General features: G+C 39.1%; 1 protein-coding gene across 1 annotated transcript; it reads right to left on the reverse strand.

Moving 5' to 3' along the window:
- Positions 1-1275: 1275 nt before the first annotated feature.
- On the reverse strand, positions 1276-9473 carry LOC115170005 (volume-regulated anion channel subunit LRRC8D). Its single transcript, XM_029726196.1, has 2 exons — positions 9038-9473; positions 1276-4977 (listed from the first exon to the last, which is right to left on the reverse strand). The coding sequence occupies exon 2, from the start codon at positions 4973-4975 to the stop codon at positions 2429-2431; it is 2547 nt and encodes an 848-aa protein (XP_029582056.1). The 5' UTR covers positions 4976-4977; positions 9038-9473; the 3' UTR covers positions 1276-2428.
- Positions 9474-11454: the final 1981 nt, after the last annotated feature.

Below are 11454 nucleotides of genomic sequence, written 5' to 3' on the forward strand. Positions count from 1 at the left end.
AATATAATACAGGTCCCCTCAGTTAATGTAATGCACAGGTTATAACAATATAACAATATAATACAGGTCCCCTCAGTTAATGTAATGCACAGGTTATAACAATATAATATAGGTCCCCTCAGTTAATGTAATGCACAGGTTATAACAATATAATACAGGTCCCCTCAGTTAATGTAATGCACAGGTTATAACAATATAATACAGGTCCCCTCAGTTAATGTAATGCACAGGTTATAACAATATAACAATATAATACAGGTCCCCTCAGTTAATGTAATGCACAGGTTATAACAATATAACACAGGTCCCCTCAGTTAATGTAATGCACAGGTTATAACAATATAACAATATAATACAGGTCCCCTCAGTTAATGTAATGCACAGGTTATAACAATATAACAATATAATACAGGTCCCCTCAGTTAATGTAATGCACAGGTTATAACAATATAATATAGGTCCCCTCAGTTAATGTAATGCACAGGTTACAACAATATAATATAGGTCCCCTCAGTTAATGTAATGCACAGGTTATAACAATATAATATAGGTCCCCTCAGTTAATGTAATGCACAGGTTATAACAATATAATATAGGTCCCCTCAGTTAATGTAATGCACAGGTTATAACAATATAATATAGGTCCCCTCAGTTAATGTAATGCACAGGTTATAACAATATAATATAGGTCCCCTCAGTTAATGTAATGCACAGGTTATAACAATATAATATAGGTCCCCTCAGTTAATGTAATGCACAGGTTATAACAATATAATATAGGTCCCCTCAGTTAATGTAATGCACAGGTTATAACAATATAACAATATAATATAGGTCCCCTCAGTTAATGTAATGCACAGGTTATAACAATATAATATAGGTCCCCTCAGTTAATGTAATGCACAGGTTATAACAATATAACAATATAATATAGGTCCCCTCAGTTAATGTAATGCACAGGTTATAACAATATAACAATATAATATAGGTCGCAGTTGTAAATGAGAACTTGTTCTCAACTGGCCTACCTGGTTAAATAAAGGTGAAAAAAAATATATATATATATGCCATTTAGCAGATGCTTTTATCCAAAGCAACTTAATCATGCTAGCATACATTTTACATATAACAAACCCTCAACAAATACATACTTTTGTACAGCAGCTTACCAATTATGTTATTCTTTATACAGATATAAATGCAGCAATGTACGGTAATGACCAATGACCGTTGATAAAGGCATTGAAACAGAGAGAATAAAAACAATAAGAAAAGTGTATCTAAGATCTAGTTTTATTGTGCCAGAAATGGAATGCTTGCAAATGTGAACAGTTTTTGTACAGTACAGAAATACATTGGAAAAAGGAAATATAACAATCTTGTCCCATGTGTACACTTAATTGATGCTATTGTTGCCTAATTTAAAAACTTTTGGTGTAAAACATCTCCTCCCTTTTGTCAACCCTCCTTTATTTTCAATCACACACAAATGCTTAGCATGGTCTGTGATAGGGGAGTGTAATCCATAGTAAACATTTAACAATATAACAAAAAGCAAAGCAAATATTGGTTGTGCAAAGTACTTCCAATTTGAAGCGTAATCCCCAAAAGTTAATTACTACTGAAAATAGCATTTGTTATTTTACTGAATGGTGTTGTGAATAATGACAGGTAGTGTTTTGACAAACTTGAGAGCTGTTTAGTCTTTTCTTATGAACGCCCTCACTGAGAAATAGCAGCAGTTAAGGCAAAATGATGGTCCCCAGGGTTAACATTTTACCTGAGTAGCTAATACAATATTTGTTATTGAGTCTAAAAATCTATTACTGCTAATAATATTATGTCATAATACCCTATGAAGCAACTAAAAGCTTTTTTTTTTATCTTGAACATTCTTAAATACTTGATGAAATTATACTTTGAAATGATATTACATTATTTATAGAGCTATACAGTCTTTGTTGAGGAGAAGCATTCTCTCTCACTTTATTAAGCAAAAAATGTATAGGAACTACCCATATAGGGCATTGATAATCAATAAAACGTGGTTCAATATCCTGTGAAAGCAACCGCCCCGTCTGCTTTACTTCCGGGTCATTTCCCCTAATCTTTTGAATGTGCTTGAAGTTACATCATCAAATTCGTGAAAACGTGATCGCTTAAGATATACCTGTATATAAAATTATATTTGTGTTTGTGGATGAATTGACTTCTGCCATGTGCCTTTACGAAGTATTTGGCTTCAAGACCATTGCGCTATGTTTTTGCCCATTGAAAAGGATTCAAAAAGCCTACAAAAGTTATAAAAAACTACAAGGCTAGTTCCTGGTAAATAACGTGTTACTTTCATAGCGTATTGCCTCAGTGGGTAATATACATTTCAGTTAATCACTGTACCATAAGGGTTTAAGATATCAGAAATTATAAACTATAAGCCACTCGCAAAGGACACATTGGTCTCCCGACTAATGCTCTCCTTTACCTCTACAGGCAAAGTGTCAAAAAGGTGGTCCTCAACAATGAGGCTGTTTTTACGTAGAAGGCGACAGTTCCCCAGCAGTGAGGGAAGGCGGTCCAGACAGTTCCCCCTCAGCTCCAGCTGAGCAAGATGCACCAACTGACCCACTGTCTCAGGCAGGGTGGTGAGGCCATTATTGCTCAGACACAGGAACTTCAGCTTGGTGCACCGGAACAGCTGCTTGGGCAGCACCTCCACCTTGTTTGCATTGATGGCGAAGTGCTGGAGGTTCTGCAGGAGACCCAAGTCCGGCGGGATCACTGTGATGGAGTTGTGACTGACGTCCAGGTGCCTCAGCTTGGGGAGGTGGAACAGCGCCGGCGGGAGCGTCTCCAGTTTGTTGTGCGAAAGGTGAAGTGACTCCAAAGACTTGACCTGGCCTATGGAGGCTGGAATGGTGATGATTTTGTTGTGCCACAATTTGAGGCAGGTCAACCTCTTGAGGTGCTGAAAGCTGATGACCTCCTCGATGGTGCGAATGTTGTTGGATTTGAGGTCCAGTTCTTGAAGGTTGGTTAAGCTGAAAATAGCATGGGGGATCCTCTCCAGCTCACAGTTGTGCAGCTCCAGATCGGCAAGGTTTGTCATCTTCTTGAGGCTGTTCAGTACAAGTAGTTTAGTACCATCGTTATGCACCACCAGTTTGATCAGGTGTGGGGACAGCTCAGTGAGGTTTGAGGGGATCTTGGTGAGGTTGCTCTTCAGATATAATGTCTTAAGATGTTTCAAATCACGCATGCACTCTAGTCCTATCATTTTGTTGTTTTCTGAGCTTAAATTCCCTACTAAGTTTAGCTCCCTCAAACTCCTCAACAAATAAACCCATGCTGGGATCTCAGCGACGTCTGTGAACTTGACATGAAGGCAGCGGAGGTGGTCACGAAGAAAGACAAAGGCAGTCTGCTCAACTTTGGCAGGGCAGTGGCAGAGGTGCAGCTCCTGCAGACTGGTCATTTGGGAAACCTTTGCCGAAAACCTGACCTCAGGAATTAGCTCTAGTTTAAGTATTTCCAGGTCGGTGAGGTCAAACACTGCATTGGGGAGACCAGAAAGCATGAAGAGGTGGAGCTCCTGCTGGTCTTGGGGATTTCGGGTCACAAGCTGTCTGAGCTTCTCGAATGTCCACTCGTGGTTCAGACTGATCTCCCTCAGCTTGTTCTCGCTGACCTCCGAGAGGAAGACACCAAACCGTTTGGAATACAGCTGGTCGTACTGATCGACCATGTGCAGAAGGAACGCAAAGTCGTTCTTCACATCAGGAATGTCACTGAAGCTACTCTCCTCTCTGACTTTCTCAAATGAGTACTCTTTAAGGGGGCGCCTGAACAGCCAGTGGAGGGAATACAAGCACACCATCCCATAGATCAATATGAGGGCCATGTAGCTGAGGAGGAGCTTTTTCAACATGAAAGCCATGTTGTGGGTACAAAAGAACTGCTCATATCCGGTTAAGTGTTTGATTTTGGGTTCACATGTGTGGTGAAAGTTGATGGCAGCAATAAATGTTGACGTATAGGACAGAATCAAAATAAACTTGACCGTTTTGACCACAGTCTGAGCTACATAGAGCTTGTAGATGAAATCGCTGTCCTCCACATGGGCGCGGAATTTCCGCACCTTCTCAAATAGAGCCTTGGCCTGCTCCCCATCTTTCTTGTCCAGGATAGTCATACTTGGGGCTTCAGCAACAGGCTTATCTGCTGAGAACTTGACTCCTGTATTCCCAAGCATAGGGGTAGATGAGTTTGCAGCATTTTCATCTTTAGTTTCCTGTGATAACTCTCTCTGTGCTGAAGTGGTGCCAGTCAGTCTCTGTTTGTTCTCCTCAGAATCCTCACAGGCTGTCTCGGACAAAGCCTTTGTAGTCCACGGAGACTCAAAGCACCGTCCGAGAATGGACACAAAGTGTTCAATCTTTGAGCTTGTCTTGGGGTATTTGAACCAGAAGTTACTACTGACCATAAGCACAAGGGTGTGGATGAGGGAGAGGTACGGGAAGTACTTTGAGTACCAGGGCAAGGCAATATGGTAACACATTTGGTTGACAAAGACATACTGCTGATAATCTAAGTTGGTTTGGATCCCTGTGGCCTTGGGTTGCTGCATTTTGCTCTCTCGCTTCACAACAATGGGCTGGGTGTTGTGGACCTCGTGTACTGCACTGTCTGGTAGATCTTTAGTGGCCATTGGTGTAGCATGCACTGTCGTCATGCTAACTGCTGATGAGGTGCTTTCTTGTGAACTTTGGGATGTCCAAGAGTTTGGCCCTGCTGCCGCTTCCTCCAGGCATGGAAGGCACGCCACCTGGTCCTTTGTGATCTGCATCGTCATGGCGAAGATGGACAACATGAGCATGACCACCCCCAGGTAGTCCATGAAGACGTCCCACCATGGTTTTAGGATGCGGTAGGTCGGCTGGATGTCATTCAGCGACGCTAACTCTGTGATGGTAAACATTCCTGCAATGGAAGGAGACAGGGAATTTAGCTAATAATGAGAGCACTTATTTCAAATGATTTTCAAATCAAATGATTTTAAAAAGGCACTTTTTAAATGGGTTTTTGTTCAGTAACAAATATATTTTTGTTGGTAAATGTTTGTACTTGGTATGGTTAAAAAGGTAATAAAGATTGATCCATTTATTTTGATAACTAATTTGAATGGCTCTCCATGTCAAAGTGTCTCATTAAAGACAAAGCAACATTAGTAATGACATAGGCTGATTATATTTGTATCATATTGCATCTCTCTTTAGATTTTGAAAACATCTGATGACAAAGCCAAAAGTCTATGTCTGATCTAGTGCAAAGAATTTCCCCTCCTGGGCGTTAATTGGTTTTCCCTCAAATCAAGACTAGTTAAGACATGTGGATACTGGAATGTTGAAGGTTCCTTTGATGTTAGTCCCTACCTATTGTGAGCCATTAAGGCACAATATTGTCCTTCTTCAGGCTTGTTATTTTTACTCGTTATTGTTAATTATTCACTGTGTATTTATTCTTCGTGCCACTATTTATATACAGTGCCTTCAGAAAGTATTCAGACCCCTTGACTTTTTCCACATTTTGTTACTTCTAAAATGGATTAAAAAATAAATCCACAGCAATCTACACACAATACGCCATAATAACAAAAGCAAAAACAGGTTTTTAGACATTTTTGCAAATGTATAAAAAAATTATAAACAGAAATACCTTATTTTCATAAGTATTCAGACCCTTTGCTATGAGACTCGAAATTGTGGTAATTTAAATTCATTGGACATGATTTGGAAAGCCCCACATCTGTCTATATAAGGTCCCACAGTTGACAGTGCATTTCAGAGCAAACACCAAGCCATGAGGTTGAAGGAATTGTCCGTAGAGCGCCGAGACAGGATTGTGTCAAGGCACAGATTTGGGGAAGGGTACCAAAACATTTCTGCAGCATTGAAGGTCCCCAAGAGCACAGTGGCCTCCATCATTCTTAAATGGAAGAAGTTTGGAACCACCAAGACTCTTCCTAGAGCTGGCCGCCCGGCCAAACTGAGCAATCGGGGGAGAAGGGCCTTGGTCAGGGAGGTGACCAAGAACCCGATGGTCACTTGGACAGAGCTCTCGAGTTCCTCTGTGGAGATGGGAGAACCTTCCAGAAGGACAACCATCTCTGCAGCACTCCACCAATCAGGCCTTTATGGTAGTGTGGCCAGAAGGAAGCCACATGATGGCCGCTTGGAGTTTGCCAAAAGGCACCTAAAGACTCTCAGACCATGAGAAACAAGATTCTCTGGTCTGATGAAACCAACATTAAACTCTTTGGCCTGAATGCCAAGTGTCACATCTTAAACCCGATCTAACATCTCTGGAGAGACCTAAAATTAGCTGTGCAGCAACACACCCCATCCAACCTGACAGAGCTTGAAAGGATCTGCAGAGAAGAATGGGAGAAACTCCCCAAATACAGGTGTGCCAAGCTTGTAGCATCATACCCAAGAAGACTCAAGGCTGTAATTGCTGCCAAATGTGCTTCAACAAAGTACTGAGTAAAGGGTCTGAATACTTTTGTAAATGTAATATTTCAGTTTTATTTTATACATTTGCAAACGTTTCTCAAAACACGTTTTGCTTTGTCGTTATGGGGTATTATGTGTAGATTGATGAGGGAAAAAAACAATTTAATAAATGTTAGAATAAGGCTGTAACCTAACAAAATGTGGAAAAAGTCAAGGGGTCTGAATACTTTCCGAAGGCACTGTGTATATATATATATATTTTTTTTTTATTATCTTTAATTGCCTTGTTGAAAAAGGACCCATAAGTAAGCATCTCACTGTTAGTCTACACCTGTTGTTTAAGAAGCATGTGACAACTAAAATTTGATTTGAGAAGTTTAGCATGTTGGTGTGCCATTTTGTGAAGCAATGAATGGTAAGTATGCCCAGTTTCGACATGTGGGCTCACTTCCTCTATTTGCCGGTGTTGTAACTAACTAACTCTGTTCCCCTCTCTGATCCTTTTCATCCAGGGCAATAAAAAATAGTTTTAAATGTTTTTATGAGAGTTATTTAAAACAACAATGAAAATACACTTGTGTCACATTGCCCAAACTAGGTACATAATGATCACTACAGTTAATAATATGATTATTACTGTTACTACACTATTAAGGCCAGGCCCCACAGGCTGGAATGTAAAGAAACGTGATGTAAATGTATATTTTCTTTGCTTTATCATACTACCATCATCAACATTTTATGAATTTTTAACCACTTTTAAATGGATATCCATAATTTCAAAGCTCACTACATTGAATCACACATAATTGTAAAGCCCATTTCATAGTGAATGTTACAAACTGGACTGTATGTAGTAACTTACTTTGAAGAGATGGTGATTGGGTCAATATAGGCGTTTCCCGAAAGTAAGACTTCCCACCAGCCAACTCATTTTTCTCAGCTTCAGAAGAATCTACATCCCCCAAAGTTTGTGTAGTTATCCTTAGATATATTCTCCAGGCTTACTCAGAGGGAATTGTTGATATGTTGTCAAAATTGTATTCTATACTGAAATAAAATATAAATTCAACATGTAAAGTGTTGGTCCCAGGTTTCATGAGCTGAAATAAAAGATCCCAGAAATGTTCCATATGCACAAAAAGCTTATTTCTCTCCAATTTTGTGCAGAAATTTGTTTACATCCTTGTTAGTGAGCATTTTTCATATGCCAAGATAATCCATCCACCTGACAGGTGTGGCATATCAAGAATCTGATTAAACAGCATGATCATTGTGCTGGGGACAATAAAAGGCCACTCTAAAATGTGCAGTTTTGTCACAACACAATGCCACAGATGTCTCAAGTATGCCCTTCCAGTCATGTGAAATCCATCAATTAGGGCCGAATTTATTTATTTCAATTGACTGATTTCCTTCTATAAACTGTAACGTAGTAAAATCTTTTAAATTGTTGCATGTTGCGTTTATATTTTTGTTCAGTATTGATCCAATTTTCTTAGAAAATTTTTCAAAAAATACATTTTATGTACATGTCTTTATTTTACTGATAAAATTTTTTTTTTTAAAGTATTTATTCATAATATGGTCCTGGAGTGTCTTAAAAAAATGAAAAAAATATTTAGGCTGACTTCATCCAGTGTCCAGAAAAATTGATTTGCTTTCTATGAAGATATGCAAATTAGATCACCTCATTTGCATAACGTCTCATTTGCATAACGTATACAATATTTCAGAAACATTTTAATATAAAAAGGCATTATATTTAAAAGTTGATTGTGATATGATTAAGAAAAAAAAAAACTATTAGGGTGTGGTGCCTGGCCATAAGAGTGATTTTATTCCATACACTTTTTCCTTGCCACAAATATGGACACTTGATTTATCACCAATAAAACTTTAGATGATATTTGCTTTCATCAATAATTTCCGTTCATAGTTGAACTAAATAATTATAGTAATATATTTTTGATATTATAGGCTATAGCCTATTGGCTATATTTATAGGTATGATATTATTAAAACATGCTTTAAGATAACATCCCAAAAAGCCATCATCAATGACGTTTTGCATATAGGCCAAATCGAAGTGGGACGAGAATCTGCAGAGACAACTTGTAGACAACACTGATTCTAACAAAGAGACGGGGAGCAGAGAGACCAGTTGTGGAATAAACCTAGGCTACTGATTAAACACATTTACAGTAATTTAACTTATAGGAAATATTAGATACATGTTAAACCCTTTAGATTTTTTTCTTGCGTATTACTCTTCTGTTGTTTTCTGACTCTGAGGTCAGGTGACCTGCTGTAACTGTAACTTTTTTTTTATTGCCTGTAACTCAACTACAACATGTGCCCGGAGTTAAAACATTCACAGCGCAGTAACAATGTATTATCTGGCTACTTGCGTTAAATAAACTGCTCTGGTATAACCGCACATTATGAAAATCAACATCAAATAAATGTAAATTATGATTTTACAGTTTTTAAAGCGTGGTAAGTCTGAGGAAAACGAGCATACTTACTATCTTGGTGACCTTATCTAATTAGATGTTCTGTACTCCATTTCCACTTTTGCGCTCCAGACAATTCCTTCTGACGATTCAGCTCAATCCATTAAACTATGGAACAAAGCTTGTGACCAAGAACATTTGTTCGTGACAATGCGAATGTCGGCACCATCCTCAATACCAGCGGTTCTGCATACCTGAGCGTCGTGGAGAATATGCGCATAACGTCGACCACTGTACGCATGTAATTTGAAGAAAAGGGTGGTCCAATTTGAACATGACACCGCTATTACCGGAGTTTCTTATTGGTGGACGCCACAGATCAACGTACTAAAGACACAACATTCTTATCTGTCTCAAACAGCTTCACAGTTCTTTCCAGCTAGGTCTCACTCAGATGCCACCAAATTGGAAATAATTATGAAAACTGGGGCACCACCGACCGCATACTGTACAACGACTTGGTCGAATGTGTCTTCCGCATAATGTACTACGACTTGATCGAATGCGCACATTCTGTTACATATTAATATAACTCATTCGGAAGCTTTGAACTGTAACCATCTATTCAGTAACTATGTAGTAAGTAACTCCTAATATTAAGGCTATAAATGAATACATTGTATCCGGCACATCATATCTGCTGCACCTGTAGATTGTAGGCTACACAATGTAATGTAAATTCTCGCCATCTCTCATCCTGTGTGTCTGTAGCTACGCTATATAGCCTAAGTGTGAAAATGAAGACAGGAATATGTGTAGAACCCTTGGTGAAAGTCGCTACCTCAGATGTCTGGATTTGGTTGCACACAGCACACTCTTGAGGAAGTGTCTCTTGAGTGTGGTACAGGTTCCAACTGGTCCAGGCTAGATAATATAAAAATAGTTGGCCACACTGCTCAATGTACTCAGAGAACTGAATAAAAATAACAGCCAGGCCAGGTTCATGAGGCCAAACAACTTTAGTCAGTGATTATTTAAAAAACTATTCATTATAATCAATGAAATGATCGATATTACACAGCTGAAAGACTGTTATAACATATAAATATTATACACTTCCTAAAGGGAGAATATGGTGACCTGATACGGATTGTGATTGTGTAACAGCAGAGATCTGATTACAGACCTGTAGATGGCGGCAGACACACAGAAGAGAAATCTGACTGTGGGTCATATAGTTGGGTGTGAGTGCAAGAGCGGTGTACAGGGTTGTGGTTGTGGTCACAGCAATGGGGAATGGGTAATTTGGGCCTGTCTACAGTGCCGAAGCAGACATACAGAGGTTACCCCCACATGTACTTAGCAACCAGGTCATTGTATTGAAAAAGGTCTGAACACAGTAAATGCAAACCCAATCCCAGACAGACACACTTGTTTCCATGACAATTAATGACTAGTAAACACCACATGTCCCCAATCCCAGTATACCAGATTGTAATATGATTAATAATAACACCAACTGACTACAGCTACAGCCTTATATTCACAGTCACTGATACTGTATGTCTATGCATGTTCATGTTTTTCGAATGAGGCTGCCTGAGACGGTCTGAATCAGTAATCTTGTCAAGCGCCTTAGGGGGCTCTGTGAGGAACAGACAGGTGATATATAGGCTAATGTAGGAAGACATACTGCCTACCGTAGGCTACACATTGTGTTTTGGTGTTCTGTGTGACTCATTGAGAGTGTTGTTTGTGTTTATCAGTGCAGATAAGATAATAACCCCTGTGGTGCTGCTACTATAGGCAGTGGATCAAACACAGGTCCCTCAACTGGGACTCAGAGACTCACACCACACAGTGCTGGCAGAATATGGTGCTTTCAAGACAACTGGGAACTCGGGGAAAAAACAAGGTCAAATCATGACATTGTCATTAGTGTGTGACTAGCTATGACTTTTGCCCAGCTGAAAATGTTGTTGAAACTGATTAGTTTGATTAAAATTCCTTTGAGAATCTCAAGCATTCAGAGGAATTAATCTTGACATTATTGATATAAATAAATGATGTATGTTAATTCATCATGGGACTTTAGTACAATCAGAATATGAATTATTATTTAGCATTTGAAAGCTTGATAGATGATGGCCTTATCTGACATATTGGGATTTAGCTCCACCTGCTGTTGTACATGGACATGCATTCTATTCGCCTACTAGTGTTCAATGTCATTGTGCAATTTAATAAAATATGTGCTGCTGACAAGGCTTGTTTATTAATTGTAATCAGTGAAATCCAAACAGCTCAAGGTGCTTGCCAGAGTCGATGTAATTCAGTCATAAATTATTTGTTAAATATTGGATTTCTCTTGAAATTCTCTATCAAAGGATGTCTGGCCAAGTGAAATGACTCATTGTTTGGTGGTTGTCGAACCAGAGCTGTTGAGGTCAGTGGTACAGTGGGTGTGTGGGCGAGGGGCAATCAAGGCA

The sequence above is a fragment of the Salmo trutta genome, chromosome 31 (assembly GCF_901001165.1).
Source record: "Salmo trutta chromosome 31, fSalTru1.1, whole genome shotgun sequence".
In the NCBI taxonomy this organism is placed as follows: domain Eukaryota; kingdom Metazoa; phylum Chordata; class Actinopteri; order Salmoniformes; family Salmonidae; genus Salmo; species Salmo trutta.